The sequence below is a fragment of the Hordeum vulgare genome, chromosome 2H (assembly GCF_904849725.1).
Source record: "Hordeum vulgare subsp. vulgare chromosome 2H, MorexV3_pseudomolecules_assembly, whole genome shotgun sequence".
Taxonomy (NCBI): Eukaryota; Viridiplantae; Streptophyta; class Magnoliopsida; order Poales; family Poaceae; genus Hordeum; species Hordeum vulgare.
The window spans coordinates 2,900,632-2,921,585 of record NC_058519.1 but is presented as its reverse complement, the minus strand read 5'-3'; the positions used below and the strand labels follow the sequence as shown (position 1 = coordinate 2,921,585).

At 41.3% G+C, this 20,954-nt stretch overlaps 2 protein-coding genes across 2 annotated transcripts; both read left to right on the top strand.

Annotated features, from left to right (window-relative positions):
* The first annotated feature begins 1,473 nt into the window (after positions 1-1,473).
* Positions 1,474-3,144, top strand: LOC123429032 (histone deacetylase HDT2-like). The gene is made up of 2 exons (XM_045113101.1): positions 1,474-2,353; positions 2,607-3,144. The coding sequence occupies exon 1, from the start codon at positions 1,489-1,491 to the stop codon at positions 2,263-2,265; it is 777 nt and encodes a 258-aa protein (XP_044969036.1). The 5' UTR covers positions 1,474-1,488; the 3' UTR covers positions 2,266-2,353; positions 2,607-3,144.
* A 1,974-nt stretch (positions 3,145-5,118) lies between these two features.
* LOC123431492 (Werner Syndrome-like exonuclease) lies at positions 5,119-8,297 on the top strand. Its single transcript, XM_045115310.1, has 7 exons — positions 5,119-5,458; positions 5,780-5,956; positions 6,096-6,226; positions 6,317-6,478; positions 6,942-7,052; positions 7,141-7,287; positions 8,058-8,297. Exons 1-6 carry the CDS (start codon positions 5,206-5,208, stop codon positions 7,192-7,194), a joined length of 888 nt encoding a protein of 295 aa, XP_044971245.1. The 5' UTR covers positions 5,119-5,205; the 3' UTR covers positions 7,195-7,287; positions 8,058-8,297.
* The last annotated feature ends 12,657 nt before the right edge of the window (positions 8,298-20,954 follow it).

Here is a 20,954-nt window from a genome sequence, read left to right as displayed (position 1 = left end):
TCAACATTTGCACATACCCAACGAGGGAGAGAGGAAATTTCTTTCCGGATCAAGAAGTTAGGCCGAATCTCACTCGCCATGGTGGCCGCGCTCGGCCCGGGCAGGTTCATCGAAAATCCAACATCGCACCAATTGGTGTTGAGGGAGTACGTGACCCAGGGTAGTCGGGCAAATCCAAGCGACGGAATGCAGCACTAACACTTTAAAAACTTTTATAGCCGCTCATACATGATTTTCTTTTTTAAAAAAAGAAACTTCACAGATTTCGGAAAAAAGTTCATGAACATGCAAAAAAAAGGCTGCTCTATTCAAAAAAAGTTCAATGGTTTCGAAGAAAGTTCATCAATATTGAAAAATAGTTCACAAAAGTTTTGACAAATGCTCATCAAAGTTTTGAAAAAAAAAGTTCATCAATTTTGAAAAAACTCCACAAATCCGAAATAATTCATAAAAAAATAAAAAGTTCAATGAATTTGAATAAAGATCACCAATTTTCAAAAAAGATCATCAGTTTGAAATAAAGTTAATTGAATTTGAATAAAAATGTTCGTCTAATTGGAAAAAACAATCATTGGACTTGAAAAAACATCATCAAATTTTAAAAATAGGTCACTAAAACTAAAAAGTGGTTCATTGCTTGTGCAAAAAAGAATCATCAAAATTAGAAAATATCATCGATTTAAAAAAAGTTCAGATGTTATGAAAAGAAAAATGAAAACAGGAAAACAAGAAGAAAGGGAAACAAATGCAGAAAGTGTAGGGGGCATGGAAACATACGAAACTCGGTGATCGGATAAACTAGGAAAAGAAGAAAAACAAAGAAAAAAGTGGAAAAGGAAAAGAAAAGAAAAGGAAAATGGAAATGGAAAGAATAAAAAAAGGAAAAAGTTGGAGCTTAGTAGATCCCGCTCTATGACGTGGTGGTTATACCAGCGAACCTCGACGAGGGAGGTTGTTGTTTCGATTCACAATGTGCTTGTTTTTTGCGGATTAAAACACTCTGTAGTGGGTTAGCAAAATACACAGTAATAAACGCATGAAGCGTCAAACAGGAGTCGACCTAGCAAACAGCGCCGCCTCTAGCACTATCCCTCCCTTCCTAATAGCCATCTGCACCCAAACCTGAGCCACCGCTGATGGTTGCATGTTAACTGGTATTTGTTGGACTTCACTTGTGTCCCCAACATTGGAAATAAAGGTGTCAACCTTGCTTGTCTTGCATCCATGAACACGTGTTTTTGTAAATCTATAAATGACATGCCTTAAATATATAAATAATGCGAATGAATTTATTGCGTTAAACATTTTTCAACGATTTAACAATGGTATGAGCAGAGCAATACGTTTAAGCAAGTGAACCCCAAAATATATTCAAAAATCAGAGAATAAATTACATGCTGTGATATTTATTCTGGTTGCCCTCATTCGGGATGGGCGTTGGTGGGCCCTGGCTTTCCGGCCCAGCCAAGGAACAGAGTTTGATTATGGATGAGGAGGCCCTTCTTCGGCCTCTTTCCTTTGGCGCCAAACCAGTTTCGTCTTTCCCGCCGCGCGCGCTCCTCCCTCCCGCCGCCGCCGCCGCCGCAGTCAACATCGGCACCCACCCACCGAAAGAGAGAGAGAGAGGGAGGAAATTTCTTTCCGGATCAAGAGATCAAGACGCTAGGCCGGATCTCGCTCGCCATGGTGGCCGAGCTCGGTCCGGGCAGGTTCTACGGCGGCGGGCTCCAGCGGCCGCGCGTGTTCCTCGGCGGAGACCGCGCCGACCCGCCGGCGCTCCTCTCCTGGGCGCGCGAGGCGCAGTGGTCCACGGGCGGGCGTGGCGGCAGGCGCCTCCGCCTCCAGGGCCGCATCGAGGGCAGCCTCGGCAGGCTCCGCCGCGCCGACGCGCTCGGCTCCGACGACGACAAGGACGAGGAGGATGGGGGCGTCGCGGCCCAGGAGCGCCAGGTCGTAGACGATAAGGACGACGAGGAGGAGTCCGTGGAGTCGGAGCAGGACGAGGAGGAGTCCGGGGAGTCGGACGAGGACGAGGAGGAGTCCGGCGAGGAGGAGGCCGCGCTCGTGAATCCGGCAAGGTGGCTGCAGAGGAAGAAGGCTGTCGCGCCGGCTTCTGCTCCTTCTGCCAAGGCACCGGCGAAAGCGTCCCCAAAGAGGAAGGCCTCCGCGGCCGGGCTAACGGCGAGGACGCCGCCGACGAGGAAGAGGAAGGCTGCCGAGGCCACGGCGGCAGGGAGGAGGACCTCGCCGCGGCAGCTTCTTTGATGCGTCAGATTGGATTTGGTGCTATAGCAATTCAGGCGTGATCTTGGAGATGTAGCATCCTGTGTGCTCGATGAAATGCTGGAGCGAGGTCTGGTGTCGTTGCTCCTATCTATTTGAATCAAACCCCTCCAGAAACATACTAGTAGTTTCTAAAGTTTGTTACTCGTCAGTGCTCTTGCCCCTGCAATGAGATCTGAAAAATGTTTGATGCTGTTTCCTACACTTTTTTTTATTAGTTGAAGCCAACATATGAATTCAAATGCATTCCCAATCTGTTCTTTGTTGGTACCGAAGATATGGAAATCTTGCGTTTCTTGCTAACATTTTTTTTTTTTGCTCAGCTGAAGATACCATATGAATTGTAAAATGGATTCGAATGCAATTGCCGATCTGGCTCCTCCATCCATTTTTGATGATCAACTGAAACTACTACCATGTGAATTGCAGAACGGACCCGAATGCAATTCCCAACCTTCTCCTGTTGGTGCCAGTACATGTTAAAAATTACAACACGAACATTAAACATAAATAATAATTGTGCATTCAGGCCATCAACTGCAGCTGGGTGTGTATCTCTGTATCTAGGGAGCAGAGCCCTCCTTCTCTTCCACCAAGTCCCCGTTCCGCTGCTGAAGGTCCTTCATCTGCTTACTCTTTTCTGAATCCTTGGTTGAAGCTACCATCTGAATTCAAATGCATTCTCGGTCTGTTTCTCGTTGGTACTGGCTTTTATGTGTTTTTTGGTTACGCTTGATGCTACTTGTAGTAACATCCTCTTGTATAATCTGCTGAAACCAGCATAGGAATTGCAAAACGGGCTCAAATTTTTCTTGTGTGCATCTTTTAATAATGCTGGTTGCTCGGGCTTGTGTTTTTCAACCTCCTTTTCCGAAACAACAACAAGAAAACTGGATGAAAGTCAGCTTCATCTGTTTTGGGACTGCATATTTGCTCGGATGTGTTGGAATTCCACGGTGCCAAACAGATGCAGTTGGCACCCCCTTCAGTATGGGCGCCATTATTCCCAGCCTCTGGAACATCTGGAAGATAACAACATTTTTGGGAGGTGGCTAAGATTTATCCGATGATTATCTTTCTCCCTCTACACACAGGGAGTTAAAACCAAGCACCTTGCTTTTCTAGATACAACATGCTCCCCCCGTAAAGAAATATAAGAACATTTAGATAACTCGATCAGAGTGATCTAAACGCTCTTATATTTCACTGCGGAGGGAGTACTTTGTAATTTGTAGGTAGCTCCCATTTTTCCCTGTATATTCCCTCTTGTTCTTTTCCTTTTTTTATAATATACTTGAGTAGAAAATCACGGTAGGATACTTTACTACTGTTTTTCTGGTGAAAACAAACGCAGTTGAGTTGGCACTTCAATTCAGTGTGTCAGTCGATTGCCAGACCACTATATATATTTTTTGTCTTTTTTCTGTTTTTCTTTCTTCTTCCTCCTCCGGATGCTCGCCTCCTGGTGGTGTATAAACCGAGCAGTAATCTAATACAAACAGGACTTCCTACCAATGCATGTCAAGCCTTCGCCACGCTGGAGCGAGCCGTACCGTCTCCAGCCGACTGATCCAAATTCATTTGGCTGGCAATTTACATATAGCATGTGTTTGCCGGTGGTAAGATCTATTTGGTGGTTGTCCTGAGAGACATCATCATCATGGATTTGATGACCTCAAGTTTCTTGATAATTCAGCTCCCACAATGACTGGAGTATGGCTCCTTCAACACCAAGCTGTCGAGGGCCGATGATGCTTTCATGTCAAGGAGCTTCGTGTTTGCATATGGCTCCACAATGGGGAAGCCGGTCGCTAGTGGATACCATCTGTTTGTGCGGGAGGCTTGCTAATGTGAAGATGTCGGGTTGCGCGGCAAATGATTATCATCTTTTTCTTCGGCTAAGCCGGGTGGGGGACAACACTGAGTTTGTTGTGGTCTTGTGCATGCGTTGTTATATCTCGATATTGGTTAATTTTCCTTTCGGATAGTTTTGAGATATAGTGGTTAGGTTTCCTTTCAGACTGCCAGAAAAGATACAAAATAATAATCTTAATCAAATTAAATTAAATTAGATAATAAATAGAAATACAAGATTTTGAAGAGAGGACTCATATATGATGGCATAATAAAGGTGGGGGAAAGGAAGGGTAGGATAAAAGATGTTGCTTTGTACCTTCTTACAAGGAGAGGGTGGTTAAAGGGATTCGACAACTGCCTAGACCTTGGAGAAATGAAGTTGGAAAGAGAATCAATTTGTTGTTATAGGAATGAAAACCACATGTTATAATGGTTGGTACACATTTCTTAATTAGAACAATTGTTTGATCTCTATGATCTTTCTTGTTTTGTGGCAATGCACGGACATCCAACTATTGTATAGAAATACGCCAGTAAAAGCTTTGGGGCCAAGGTCGTTGATGAATTGACATGGTGTTCCCGGCCCAAATGATATGCCAGTAAAGATTTATGTTGAGGGCAAATGCCCTCCCTACAATGACTGCAGTATGGCTCCTTCAACACCAAGTTGTCGAGGACCGATGCTGCTTTCATGTCAATGAGCTCCGTGTTTACATGTAGCTCCACAATGGGGAACCAGGTCGCTAGTGGGTACCATCTATTTGTGTGAGAGGCTTGCTAATGTGAAGATGTGGGTTTGCGTGCAAATGACTACCATCCTTTTCTTTGGCTAAGCCGGGTAGGGGCAACACTGAGTTTGTTGTGGTCTTGTAGATGTGTTGATATGTGTTATATCTCGTTATTGGTTAATTTTCCTTTCACTTAGTTTCAACAAGTGAATGTTCCCTCTCAGTTCCCCCACAATTTTAAAATTGGCAATATACATATAGGAAGAAAAAGACTCGATCTTTTCCCCTCCTCCCAGCCTCACCGGCGCCGGCGAGTCGCCCACCGGATCCAGCCGCCATGGAGTCCGGAGCGCCTCACGCGTTGCCCTGCCCCGTCGACGACGACGACGATTTCTACTGGGACGCCGAGGCCGAGGCGGAGCTCCAGGCCATCGAGGCCGCCCACGCCGCCGAGTCCGCCAAGCGCCGCCGCCTCCCCGACTGGTCCAACACCCCCGCCCCCGCCCCCGTCCGCCCACGGCCCAACCCGGTCCGCGCGGCCGCGAGCGCCTCCTCGCCGTCGTCGGTCCTCTCGCCCCCCACTTGCCAAGGTGCGGCTCCCCCCTCTTCGCGCATCCCACTTTCCCCTTCCTCCCGAAATCAAAGAACCCAAGAACTCAAATGTGCGTGGAAGAACTAGGGTTCTTGGTGCCACAGTTTCACCACCTGGAAGAAAATCCCCCAGTTTTTGGTAAAATGACAGCTCTTTCTGGTTGTTCATGTGTTGTTATACTCTGTTAGGGTTCATAGGATGGTTGGTTGGTTTGTTGATTTGTGTAGATTGGCACCTAGTGGTACTGTATGTTTATCTGTCTTAATCTTCTTGTGGGATTGACATCTGAATCATGTCTCCCCTGGATTTTGAGCCGCAGGGAGTGTGAAGGCTAGGTACCAGCAGGTAGCATTCCGCGGAAAGATAGTGTACTGCCGGACAGCAACTGAAGTGGACAAAGCTACACGGGAGATTATGCGCAAAATCGAAAGCATGAAGGCCTCTGGCCCGGTCTCCCTTGGTTTCGACCTTGAGTGGAAACCCTTTCCCAGAAGAGGTTTGCTCTTCTGCCTATAGCCTAATGTTTAGTTGCATTTTTCAAACTGTAAAATGTTGGTTTCTGGATGAATGATTTGTAAGCTGAGTCTTGCAAAAAATAAAATCTGATGGAACAACCGACGTCTTGGATTTTGCAGGAGAGCCACCATGTAAAGTCGCGTTGATGCAATTATGCATGGACAAAACTCATTGTTATGTCATGCATATAATTCACTCTGGAGTACCTCCTATTTTGAAGTCTCTTTTGGAGGACAGTTCATCCGTCAAAGTGCGTAGTTTGTTCATTTCCTCATGGATTGTATGCTCTTTCCCTTGCCCTGTTTTGGTCATGCAAGACATTGTTCTCTTGTCTATGCAGGTTGGAGTATGTATAGACAATGATGCAAGGAAAATGTTCAATGATTATGATGTCCGTGTACAACCATTGATGGATTTATCAACTGTTGCAAATCTCAAGTTAGCTGGGCCTTATAAAAGATGGAGTCTTGCTGCATTAACTGAAATGATCACATGCAAAGAGGTAATTCCTATTCTATTAGTATTATTTAGTACTGCTCTCTTTCCCCAGTTCTGGTAGCACTGGAAAGAAACAGTCTTCAGTCCTTTATTCATTTATGTGTTTTATGTATCACGATAGAGGTTCAGTTATGCTTATGTAGACAGAACACCCATATGCGTACGGAATACAAGCTTTTTTTATAATCAATAAAATATTAAATTGAAATTCTTGTGGTTGCTGATATTTGCATGCCTGGTCCATATCTGTGTATTATGGCGATGCCTGATGGGGTAGTTCCGTGGTTGAGACAATTTGAATTATTGTTTAGCGGAACAGATTCTGAAGTTTCTATGAAATGCAATCTTTTTTTACCGGATAGGCTTTTGCTTGGCTTATATAAGTATAACTGCTTTAGTGTTCTCGTTGCACTAACTTGTTGCTATGTTGCTATGCTCTTTACCACCTGCAACTTCCTGTCTATAAGTTACCAAAACCTGGCAACATAAGAATGGGAAACTGGGAGGCTTTTGTTCTCTCAAAAAAGCAACTTGAGTATGCTGCTACCGATGCCTACATCTCGTGGTACTTGTATGAGGTATTCGAATATACTATTGAATGTGCTTTCTTATAAAGCTGATATTCCTTTCTCCACGATCTTGACAGCAGTTACTGCACTTTGTTAGGTACTACGGAGTCTTCCAGATTATACTCCTGATATCGAAACAGAGGTTGTGTAGGGAACATATTTGCAGACACGCAAGAAATCAGAAACTGTACTGTTAAGTTATTTGATGGCTCCCTAGTGTTCTGTAACTTCACTTCTCAACCAGGTCAGCAATGTTGAATCTTTTACTTTACCTGCAGAACCTGGTGTTAGCTGTTTGTTTGTTTTTTTGAAAAACAGTCACTTATTTTTCACCTCCAATGATTTCATGTTTTCTTTTCCTACTCAGGGTTTAATACAAGATTATTTCTTAGAGAATTGGATGTCATAGAATTTACATTAGCTTTTACTGGTCTATGAATGGTTTCAAATGGTTCAGGGCTAGTTTAGTTTCTTTCGTGGCATTTAGTTATATTGTCTGTATATTCTGAAGATCTTCCTTCAGAAAATCAAAGCTTATTAGTTTTCTTTATGTTCTCCAAAAACTTGCTAGTTCCAATTAGGCCTACAATGTCCTAACTTAGGGCACTCCCAATGCTCCAACCTGTTCTGTATCTGTATATTCTGAAGATCTTCCTTCAGAAAATCAAAGCTTATTAGTTTTCTTTGTGTTCTCCAAAAACTTGCTAGTTCCAATTAGGCCTATAAAGTCCTAACTTAGGGCACTCCCAATGCTCCAACCTGTTCTGTATCTGAATTTGCACTGAAATCCAGTCGCAACTCTTGGCTACAATAAAAACTCGCCGCTAATACTAGATATATTGTAGCCACTTTAGCTCATTTGAACAAGCTTGAGCATAACCTTCGGATGGATTTAGGCATTCAGCTCCTCAATCTTCAGTGGCAAACAAAAATCTCTTGGTGATATTGATTTGACTTTATCTCTGGATGTAAATATTGCGTTGTTGATGCTCATTGTTAACCCTATGCCTGCAGGGTTGAGTAGGAGGATCGCCCCCTAGATCGGAACCAAAGGATTGCGAGGATAGCGAACATTTGCTTAAATCTGTTGTAGTAATTTGTTCCTGTTGTGATCTAAAACCGTGAAGGTTAGCACCTTCACCATGAATCTGTTGCTCATTTATCTTGATCATACGAATTGTCTGCCGAGAACAATTTGCACCAATTTTTTTGGTCAAGAATAAATAAATGAAAGCTGAGCTTCCTGTCCTAAAATGGGGAATTTTGGTTGGGCTTAATAAATCCATTCGAGGGGTATCTGACTATAGGTGGCTACGCTAACCATATCTCCTTGATGGGTTTATCTGGTTAATGTAAATATACTAGATGGGTTGGCCAAATAGGTCCTCCTATTGGACCCTCTACGTCAAAAGGTTTGTTGGCCAGCCCACTTAGACGTTGTATGCAGTGCTACTAGGATCGGTTTTCTTTTGTTGTTATTCAGTTTTCTAGTCGATTTTCCATAAAAAAACTGTTGCTCGATTGGTTTGTTAGATTTTAAAATATTGTAAGATTTTAAAATCTTCAAAAAGGTAAAAATGTTGGTGATTTTTTTCACTTTTTAAGAAATGGTCAAGAATTTTAGAAATGCTTGTGTATTTTGTAAAATCTTCACATATGATCTTGAAATTTTTAAAATGCTCATGTATTTTTAACAATGATCACGATTTAGGAAATACTCCCAAAATTTGAAAATGTTCATAAATTTTAAAAGGCTAGAAGTAGGAAAAGGAAAAAAGAAAAACCAAATGGAAAAAAGAACTTGAAGTATAAAAGCATAAAGGAAAAACCTCAAATGCCCCAAAGAAAACCGTTTGGAACCAAAGAAACAAGGCATTGAAATTTTGGTATATGCGCGGAGCCCTGTGCAAGTTGCAGGCAATTTGAAGCAATAAGCGTCAAATAAGGATCCTCTGGCCAAATGCCCTTGAAATGGTTAAGTTTTTTTAAGGAACCTTGAAATGATTTAGTGACTGATATATGACAATTACTTCAAAATTAATTTCAGCATCAATTAAGGCCCATTTGAACGGTGATTTTTTTTCTTGTAGAATCTGAGCAACACAGCGAGAATTTCTACGTGTCCACTTGGAACAAAGAAAAAACCTCCTATGAAACCATATTTAATATTTAAAACTTAAAGGACAAATAAAGCTGAAATGTGGTTCGACAACGTGAAAACTTCATATTTACTGTCTCTAAAATCACATAACTTTTATGTGAAGCATCCCAAAAGCGGGGATGGATAACTCCTCCATTTTGAGAATCGTATAGATTCAAACAGAAGTCCATCAAAATTATGGTGTCTATCAAGTGATGCAGTGCAGTGTCTTGCAGTCAAACGACCAAGCCCAGATACCTATGGTGCTCTTGTGTGTGACTAAATATTCACAAATCAGAATGAAACATTGGCCGGTGATTGTTACTGAACATTCACTGGAAACTAGTAGTATATCTAGGATGATGTTGTGTGTGAAGAAACAGTTCACAATTTGGAAAGAAACATTGGTCGGTGATTGTTGCTGAACATTCACTGGAAACTATTTTAATCCCAACTCTTTTGGACTTTGATCACCTGAGCCAGTGACTAAATGTCGTTGATTTCGACGACACATTCAGATACTCATTTTGACCGGCCGTCAACATGTGAATGAACCCTCGCTAATCTTGCTTCTCCGGCGTCGACACTGTGACACGTATGCTCATATCCTCAGCCCTAATTTTAAAACATCACGAGAGCCATGCCGCCACGCGATTAGCATCGACCCCGACGCTAAATTAACATGGAAGCAAATATGCTTGACTGACAAAATGCATGGGCCGGCGAAGCAAGCAAGCATGGATCATCTCCTCCCATAGTTTTATCATTAGGGAATCATTTAGTTAACAAACATAGGTAGATATTCAGAAAGGATATGATCCCTTCTACTTGTGATCTCATTCCTGCAAATCTGTGTGCTGAGATACTCTCAGCAAAAGAATTATGGAAAAGGAATAATCGGTTGGGGTTTTCAGATTCCTGCTGCAATTTTTTGAAGGGTTTTAAGATTCCCGCTGCATGGCTTAGCCGACTGTGCCACATGTAACAAACAGTGGTGGCAATATACTATGTATATATGCGCAAAGGAATCTCTTGCTTCGCATCTCGGGCGTCCACTTGGTTGCCGGTGGGCACGTGGCGGGCATCGGCCCGTCCGACTGACTGGGGTGGCTTGGGTTAGTAGTGCTGGGTTAGTGATGACAGGGTTCTTTGCTCTGGGTTGTCACATGGATTTGTGCTGGTCAATGGGAAACCAACATGGCGTTGCAGATCTTGTGCAAGATTTGGATACAGAGGAACAAGATCGCCATTCTGTTTTCTTTTGGAAAAGAATAAACAGGAGATGTGATAGGTTTTGTGTGGTGTTACATTAGACTTCAGTATTATTTGGGGAGCTGGTTATGCCATAGCAGTTCACGGTTACATTAGGGCAATTCCTAATTTAACTCAACATTGGGGAGCTGGTTTAGGGTTTTGTGTGGTGTTACATTAGACTTCAGACTTGAATTGGCATGCATCAGGGTAATTCCTAATTTAACTCAACATTTGCTAACTTAATTCATCAATGGGATTACGGACTGCTGGGATGGAATCAGTGCCATTTTTTACTTTGAAAAAAAATGGGTATAACAGCAAAATGTAAGTACATAGATACATATACATGGTGATTAGATTGCTGAATGTAGACACACATCAGCTTGAGTGCAAATCAAGATGTGTGTAGTAATGTCTTGTCCTTGCTCCCAGGCCACACAGTATCAATTGACAAGTCAAAAGATGCAATATCTTACAGGATCTAGTGACCATTTTTGACCAGTGCATCCAGGGCTTGCACCTAGCCTGGTAGCTAGTGACAGACAGAGCACTAACAACACCAGTTGTTCTATCTAGACACTAATTCCCACTGCAAAACACTGTGAAGCAGCTCAGTTTTGGGCACTGGCATCCAGGGGACAGTGATGTTGCTCAAGGAGCTTGCTACCCATGATCTGCCCCTGTCTTTTGAGACCAGCTAAACCACCAGACCATAGCAACGTCTTATCACTTTTGCTTGTGTGTACCTTGTTCCACTACCACTGGAGGGCACAGCTTCTAGCTTTCTGTGATTGATTTGATACATTGGGAGACTTTGTTCCAACGGCTCACAGCGATCACACTTATTCGTTAGCTCTTGGTTGCCGTGTGTGCACAACGATGATCTTCCATATATCTAGTTCCCCCCGTGTCGTTCTGTAGGTCGTTTTCGATGTCGACATGGTCACTTTATCTCTCAGTTCATGTGAAAATATGTTGCTTTAAATAAAATAAAACAGAGCATGCACCATGAAGTGTGTTGATGATACATCTATCTAATAGCATCAAACTAGCGTTGCAGAATTATATGCTTTTCTATGTTAATTGTCAACCGTAAAAATGTTTGATCAGTAATGATTGTAAGCCGCATATATTCTGATACAATATACAAGTATCTGCTGAGGCTGTTGCCATCCTACCAGTTTGGCCTGAGTGATCTCTTTCGCATCAATCCCATTCAATTATGTCGATATGTTCTTGACATTTACTTCACGGGTCTCGGATGTGTCGCCTTCTCGTGAAGCATGTAAATTGTCAGCTGATCTAATTTGAATCGAAGATGATCTCAAGTAGCAGAATATACTCTGAAGAAATGGGATCATGGTATAGTGGAGAATCCACCATGTATATAGTGGCAGGAATATAACTTGCTTCCAGCTGTGGATGATACGGCAGTAGTCTTTGGATTATTCTTCTGGAATTTTTGTCATGTCATATAATTTGACAGGCACCAGGAGCACTCTGTATTGCAAACTCTGGAGAGGTTACTTAGAAGTACACTACTGGTGCTGCAAATTTTCAGATTTAATACACCGTCAGTTCAGATTTTTTTTTTTCCCGTGTTACCGGATCGAGTTCGAAGACGAACACAATCAATGGTTGGATTTTCTTGTCTCCAAGCTAGAGAGCATGCATGCACCATCCTTCTCTCTTAGCCCTATGCTTGGACTTTTGAATCTGAATGTGGTGCAAATTGCAATTGAATTTTACACATAGCAGATCTGATGCTAGATTTTTGCACATAGCTTCTGAAGCAGTTCATATCCTGCAGGTTAACTGTACAGTTCCCAATTAGGGTAAGAGGGAATGAACCAAGCACATGAGAATCCTACCAATTGCATTGACCCAAATAAAGAAGCACTTATCCTAATATCAAAGACTACAGGTTCATTATGAATACCGGAAGAATGGGGTTATGTGCAATAAAATAGCTCAAATGTATCTACTACTAAATACGACTACAAAATGAATACCAATATATGCTTACCATGTGGTCATGTGGTGCACCTACAAGTGGTTGATATTTTGCCAGAACCACTTCGGTTCCATATCTCCTCTAGAATATATAGTCACATAATTTAGCAAAGCATCATTATAATTTAGAAAACAAATCAGGATTACAATTTTTCTTCTCCACGTCGAATTTACTCTGAGTGGAACCACTGGTATCGAATAAATTTCCTGCATTTCAGTCCTTTTTTTTTCTATTGGTAAAGGCGCGGATAACTGAATTCTTCTACTTTATCATACTACTACACATTGTTGTAAACAATTTTTCAAAAAATAAACTTCGTCTACTTTGTCATACTACTACACATTGTTGTAAACAAATTTCAAAAAATAAACTAAATTAAGTACAGGCAGTTCTATCAATTAATGCTGATGCGTGGAGGTCATGACTCCTGAGAGGCTACCACATGACAAACCTGCCACTGCACCTCATCATCTGACTGAGATTCTTCAGGCTCCATAAGACCCAAATAAACTAAAGACTGCCACAGCGCCGAACTGAACTAAGTTTGTGTCAGATTATACTCTTTTTCTTCTTCTTCTTCTTCTTCCTCCATTGAAATCAGGCCCTAAAACAACTCAAGAACCACAGAGGGTTAGTGGCTAGCTCAAATGCTCAAACTGATCAATGAGGAGAGAACTTTAATTAATACTAGCTAACACATGGTGGTTAAACCGTTACAACCGACCAAAGAAACAGTTGGTGCGAGGTCAAACGTCTCGGGGAAAGCGACAAGTTTCGGTCAATGGAGGAAGGGTGAGGTCATCTCATCGAGAACTAAAACAAGCGGCGGCATATGGGCGGCCTGGTCCTAGTGTAGTTTGGGGGAGGCTTTACCCAAGTGTTGGGGACTGGGGTTGTGAATGTGCTCTAGATGAAATGATTCTTGGGAACCCATGATGCCATGTGCAAGATGTAGATATGAGTGTTGTGCATGGTTATCCACTAGTTAATCACCTATTTCTTCCAAATTTAAGGCACATATTAATGGATCATAATCGCTCCATCTAGAAGTATAAGACGTGTTTGACATTTGGAGTCTCCAGCGCACGATTTTGAGTAGTCCATCTGCCTATAAGTCACATGTCACAAATATTATACTACCACTGGAAACCTATTTCGAATATGAATTCAATGGTACCATTGGAAACCTATTTCCAGTCAGAATTCAATGGTATAATTTTTATGGCACACAACCGGCGTTTCATTGATCAAATTAATGGTCAAACTTAAACGTCAAGGTACATGAGAGACAGGTAAACTGCGACCATGGGAGTATAATTTTGCTTGTAATATGATACAAAATGTAAATGATATTTTTATTACTTCCAGTTTTTGTAAGATCATATAACCTTGCAAATATTATATTTTGTAGAGCAGGATAGGCTACACTAGATACACTTCGATCTTTGGGTAGATAGTTTCTTAGTGATCTTTTTATTCTATTACCAGCAGCTAGTTTATTATCGTTTAGTAAATAAATTAAATAGATTTATTTACTAAACTGAGAACTTGGTCGAGTAATTCTATTGTTGTCAAAAGTAGAATTACTCGACCAAGTTCTCAGTTTAGTAAATAAATTAAATAGGTTTACCTATTCCAACAGCTGCAACATAATGTATTACACTTATTTTAGACCCGAAGAAAATTGACAAAATTTGAACATATAACTTATCTTTACTTCAAACTATTTGCATTTTGTAAGTACACATATAATATAAGGTTAGATTTGCATTAGAACTCCAGTTCAATTTTTTTATTAGATTCAAATTTGTGACGATTCACTTTGGAACTTTCAGAAACAAAAAATAAATTAATGACACCATATCACTGTGTATCAATCCATTGATAGAAGATATTTTTTTTTTCAAAAAAGGCATATAGATCAACATATTAGAGAAGAGCACAGAGAAGGCATATGGGATGAACTAACCCAGAATAATAATAATTGCGCCTGTAGCTAGCTAGAATCTAAACTACCGATAGAACATTCCATGATGATCAAACTAAACCCCGGCCCTATAGCTTAATTTGGTGCCAACCAAAAATCCCCAAAAGTGAAAGCCCCCCATTATCTTAAGATCCGATGGGACTCGAGCAGATATACACGGGTTAAAATATATGCAAGGGGTATGACCCCGCCGTGACCGATTTCAGACCAAGTTGGATGGATGTATATGCATGATATATAGCCACTGGATCAATATCTTGGTTGTGATCGATGATGATTAGTACAACAAACTGACTAGCTAATTAAGCCCCCTCCCCCTGCATGCCATGTTCAGGCATGATTCAACAATTAGCTGGTTGACTAAATTATTTGCATGTAGCTAGTGCATGCCAATTATTAGGAGATCACATGGCGGCGCGTCAAATGCCCAACTAGCTTCATTAAGGAGTAGTTAATTGATTACGTACTGGTAATATTCTAAGGGGAATTGGCTTAGGAGTTAGGAGTAGCTAGCTACTGCATGCCTGCATGCATGACTCAGCCCGGAGTCTGCTATATGTGGCGCCCGATCCGTCCCTTGTGTAGTACACCTCATGGATTAGTAATTAAATAATGATGGTTTTCAACTGGCAAGGGATTAATGCTACGTACTAGCTATTAAAAAAAATCAAGTTCATCTAAGGCCGAAAATCGTTGTTTAGCCTTTTGGAGAGATGTCATGCACAGCTCAGCTAGCTTGTAGCCCTGTTAATGGTGATTTAGTCTTTCGATCGGCCTCTTAGGGTGTTTTGTTTTTGCTATACTATGTCAGTTCATGTTTTTTATGGTTCGCGCGGTTGTTTGATTGAGGTTATGTGTAAGTAGTTATGCTGAGGCTGGGGTATGAACTCTATGCTATTGTATCACCTTGATGTGGTCCTTTTGCAGCAATAAAATGCCTTTTATTCAAGAAGCTTGTTGTTCCACTTTCTAGTAATTATGTTTATTCAGAGTATTTAACTTTACTATAGATTGTTGGAGTAATCCAAACTGAGTTGTGTTGCGTTAAGTCAGGGGCGTACCCACGTTGTGCTACCCAGGTGCAAAATGTTTTCTTTCTAAATTTCATGCAAAATATAGCGTGTGATGTTACAGTATAGATAAGTCAACACGTGCAACCGGAAGATAGCGACTTGAACTCAAGACCTTAGCTCTGATATACCATGTTAAGCTTCATGCGTTAGCCAATGCAACCAAAAATCCGAACTGATGAAAAGGGCTAGTGCAATCCACATATACTGTAACATGTGACACCTCATCTTTAGATGAAATTTATGAATGGTCATATGCTAGGACACCGGGTCATTTTCTCTCTAGGTCCACCCCTGCATTAAGTAAGTACTCCATCTGTCAACTAATATAAGAGCGTTTATATCACTACTTTAATGAGCTAAACGATCTTATATTAGTTGACAGAGGGAGTACTAGTTATGCGTGTTTGTTTGGATTAGGAGGTGAATGTTGGAGTAATCCAAACCGAGTTGTGTTGAGTTAACCACATAACTATAAATACTTTAGATTTTATACAATTATGTAAATACATGGAATGAGTTTTAGCTATGAAAACTTCAAGAAAGTGCCCACGGTATGGTAAGCTATGTATGTGTAAAAACATATGAAGAAAATATATGTGCTCACATCCAAGGGCGCACAAATATGCATAAGAAAGTCAAAGGAGGAGGTAAGTACTGAGTGAAGGTGGTCGCACGACGTGCACGACCTTGAATCAAATCATGTGTGCCCCTCGAGACGGTACTAAGAACTCAAGAAGGGAGTGTGGGCAATACAAGGTGGCGGAGGTGAGCACAACTGCCACCTGATCTTGTTTGCACGAGAGCGGTGGTGATGGCGGTTGGAAGGGGGGCACCATCATAGGAGGAGGGAAGATGGAAAACCTTGAGGGCGGATGAGAAAGGGGAGGCAACGTAATTAGGGCTACCCTTCGCAAGTTATAGTCATTGAGCAAATCTGAACCCGAAACCCACATGCACATATCGTTCTATCTAAGTGACATTTGTTTTGTATTGTCCATCACAGATGCGTATGTGAAAGAGCCGTTTGTGATCTTATCCGTGGAAGTTCTTGCCAAGAGCCATCTGCATTGAGTGGTGAAATATAGAAGCCCTCGGTGGAAACCGTTGGGGACGACTACACAAATGGCTTCCCGATGGAATAACCTGTGATTACTGCCAACAAAGATGGGTTTTCAGCTAAAAAAGATGTATTTTGGTGAACCTTTGGATGAACCATCTTAGACGAGTATTTTTCCTCTCCAGTAACGCCTAGCTGGGGAAAATAACTACATGACTTCCCGACTACTCTCTCCGTTCCTAAATATAAGTCTTTTTAGAAATTCGACTACGAACTACATACGTACAAAGTAAAAAAAAAGTTAATCTACACTCTAAAATATGTCTATATACATCTGTATGTAGTTCATAGTAAAATCTTCAGAAAGACTTGTATTTAGGAACGGAGGGAGTAGTTTGGTAATTTAGAGTTTTAGATGATGACTGCTAAATCTAGATTATAAAAACCAAATCTAATTTATTTTATATTATATTTTATAGTTTCATTAATCATTTTGACATTTTCATAGTTAGGATATAATTATCTATAGAAGGGGAAGAGTCAACTAATAAAAAAGTAGGATGTGACTTGTACCATTTGCCTTGTGGTTTATAAATATTCTAATAGTGTTCTTTGAGTTGCATACATTGAATTTGAACTAGGGGAGTTGTTCATCATGATCATCATTAGCAAAATGATAATTGCCCTGGATTACATTCATAAATGTGGTGGGGACATATTGTGGTATCAAATATTTCAAGCACAACCAAATTAAGTGCTGATGGAGACGTTCTTGCATAGTACCACGTAGTTAGCATTACTCTCCATGAATAGGGCCATCCTCCCTCTAATTATGACTAGTCGAATTAGTATGCAATCATACTTTTTTCGCCCTGATGCCCCACAGAATATTGAACAAGGATTAAAAAATTGTGTATATGCAAAGCTTCTCATAAAACAAGTAGCAAACGCGCATCACGAAGTCCCTAAAAAACATTGGTGGGATTGAACTTTTGAAAAGGCTCTTCAATTGAGCGTTTTATTTTATCAAAAGGACTCTCTCATAGATGATTTGCACTTTTGAGCTAATCTCATACCCATACCAGGGCAAGCACGTAGCAATTGCCATGTGAGCTATGAAGGCTCAAAGAAGCTCATCTTGCCTTACATAGACGGCGACGGGAGTATTTTTTTTAGTTGGGCAACGGGAGTTATTTCACCAGGAAGATATGTTACAATACATTATAGAAGGATTGTACCGCTACAATGGAGAAAATATTTCCCTGTTTGAGTTAAGATCTTACTCAATATCCCGACGATTTCATTTGTTACTCAACTATACGTTGAACTTATATATGGTTATTTTGTGTTTCTTGTACATGTGAAAAACATATGATTCAAAAACAAAGAAAAATAGAAGATAGGAATTCAAATTAATAGCAGCATTCTTGCATTATGCAAGAATTTTCTGCAGTCATTGGAGGAGTCAGGTGCAAGCTAGCTAGGATAGATACTACTAGCTTGCACATGTACAAAGAGTAAGAATCCATTGCTAAGAACCATCAGTTCTTCTTCACTGATAGTATACAAAGGATCTCATTCCCTAGGAACCGAATAACATACAAGCTACCACTCGGAAGTTCCAACCCCAAATGAAGTTTTGCAATGATGTTCCCTAGAGTAGAAAGCTTCATCGATCGTCGAGTAACATATACCTCTATCCGTATAGGTCGGCGATTCTCGACAATCATGCCAAAGGCCTTTTAACGCGTGCTCCACAGTTGGAACTCTCACCAACGGCGCTAAAACCCTAGCTGGCCAGGGTTTAGTTATATACCCTAACACAAGCTTTAAGGACGGCTAGCTCAAAAGGCTAGGCTAAGCGCAATCAACAAACTTAACACGGTTTCCGAGGCGGGTAACCGACCACGCCGAGCTAGCTAGCTGTGTAACTACGTACATACGTGGTGACCTAGGGCATGCTGAAACCCATTGGCTTTGAGCTCGCTTTTTCATGGCTTGGAGATAGGCTGATTAAGCATGCATCGAAACCAACGATTGTTAATGTTAACCTTGCATCAACTTGCCAATTTGCAGATATCATGTATGCATGCATGGATCGATGAGGTGTCAGACCAGGTTATAAAATTGGACATGCTATTGGCGAGGGTAGGCTCTACGTGTTCTCTTCTCGGGTTTGCAAAAGGGGCGGCTGGCTGGCTGCAGGCTTTCTAGGACGAAGAGATTAGCTAGCGTGCGTGCGTGCGTGCGTGCGTGCATGCATGCTGCTAGCTAGCTAGCTATATATCTCCTTTTGAGCCGTGGAAAGGAGTGTGAGTGTAGAGAAACAAGGCCCCTTGCACATGCTCCCCTCTCACACTGAGATGCATATATATATGTTCATCTGGTAGTGCACATATATACATTGGAATTTGGATCGATGACAAGTACGTACGTACATGGTTAATTTTGTTGCATCCAAGCAAATGCATATGCGTGCATGGCTCATGCATGCACACCTGTGCGCTAGGTTTCATATGTTTGTCTACCCTTCTCCTTTCATGAAAAGAGGTGCTAACCTCCATCGGTTCGATTGGTAAATGTGTATTGAGGCCGAAAGCGTACCTACATCGCATTTGGTTAATCTTGTTTATAGTTTTCTCTAATAAGATCGTGGGTACTACATGGGGACCTCCCTTGGTGTAGATTAAGCATGGTGATCAATGCGGGTTCATGAATCGTAACCTAGCTCGAACGACACCTGTTGGAAGATCTTTGACGCACCAACCTTATGATTGCACTTATGATTTTGGTTATATATTTATTTGAGCAATTTGCCCCCCAAGTCTTCACAATATACCATTTTAATGCCGTGAAGGAAACCAATAAAGCTTTGCCCATGTATAAATTAGTCCATCATTAACCTGACATCATGCGAACAACTGTGTGTTTTCTATTGCAGAATTGGAAGACTTTCATCGGCTCCATGTAATGTATCTGTTTTTTTTTTCTTTTTTGCAACAAAAACGCAAGATTCTCCCATGAACAAAAAATTGATAGAACACAAAAGAGTTCACGAGCTCGGCCTCTCTTTTTTTTTTTGAGAAGGAGGTTGAACCCCCGGCCTCTGCATCAACGTGATGCACACAACCATTTTTATTAAAGTTGATGTAAGCCAAGGAGGCCAAAGTCATCAACATAAGAAGCAATGCATAGTCAATTACTCCCTCCGTTTTGAAATATAAGACCTTTTAGAGATTTCATTAAGAGACTACATACGGAGCAAAATGAGTGAATGTACGCTCTAAAATATGTCTATATACATCCGTATGTAGTTTATAGTGGAATCTCTAAAAGGTCTTATATTTAGGAACGAAGGGAGTACAATAGAGCCATTACAGTATATGAATTTAACACCTACAACTATGTCGACTTTTTTCCGCAAGAATGCCATACGCTCAGCCTCTGTATTAGGGATGCATGCAACCAAAGTCATACAGTACAAAACAACCGCGATGAACCTCTCAAGCATAAGTCTCACTAGAGAAAAGCTGTGTGCCTTGGTGCACTTCTTTTTTTGGAAGCAAGATTCAATGCAGGGCATATGAATGCATGTAAACATGTGAAAAATCTATTGCTAAGTTCCAAAGGAATTTAAAATGTAGGCACCCCGCGTTGCAAATGGAAGCGTAGTTGCATATATGCATGCACCGGCCGGCCTCCTTGCAGGTGATCTGTAAATGAAAACTTTGTGATCTAGCTTGTCGAACGCGTTCTTTCCTTGTTGTGTAATGTTTCTTCGCGGACGCGCAAGAATCTGTAGAAACCAGCTGCTGAAAGGGTTAGGACTGATGGGAATATTAGGTGCAAACAAATCAAAGGGGTGTGTGATGTGAACTGCAGCTTTTGGCCTTAAGGATGAGAACAAACTAGAAAATGCACAGGCGCTTAGGGTTAGGTACGGTATGGGCTCAGCAGTACTTCTAAATGCACCAGATGATAAAGCCATCAATAAAACAAATGTACACTTTAGTACTTAACCAATATCTCAACGGGAAAGTCAATTGACCTGGAAATTATATTAGCTAAAGTTTGTGATTGTAGATAATGGTGATGACATACCCGTGGTTGCATGGTATGGGAGAGATGTAAGCGGCTTTGTTTAGTGTGACAGGGCTTTCTTTTGTGATCGTGCGATGTGGCCAGTTTGAGGAAGCTGCTTGGAGGTGCAAAAATTTGGACGCTCTCATTAGCTTCGTGGAAGAAAATATGGAGTCAACATCATATCAGATCATCCTTTTCTTCAAAAGGGCTAATGGTTTGGTTGATAGCTACTGGGTAGCAAGATCGGCAGAGGACATAGTTTTGCAGCTTCCAAGGGAGCACACAGTGTGCAGTGAAGCTGCT

Coding starts and splice junctions, on each gene's coding strand:
- LOC123429032 (XM_045113101.1), top strand. CDS start 1,489: ATGAGGAGGCCCTTCTTCGGCCTCTTTCCTTTGGCGCCAAACCAGTTT.
- LOC123431492 (XM_045115310.1), top strand. CDS start 5,206: ATGGAGTCCGGAGCGCCTCACGCGTTGCCCTGCCCCGTCGACGACGAC. Junction 5,459..5,779: donor CTCGCCCCCCACTTGCCAAG/GTGCGGCTCCCC, acceptor TTTGAGCCGCAG/GGAGTGTGAAGGCTAGGTAC. Junction 7,053..7,140: donor TCTCGTGGTACTTGTATGAG/GTATTCGAATAT, acceptor GCACTTTGTTAG/GTACTACGGAGTCTTCCAGA.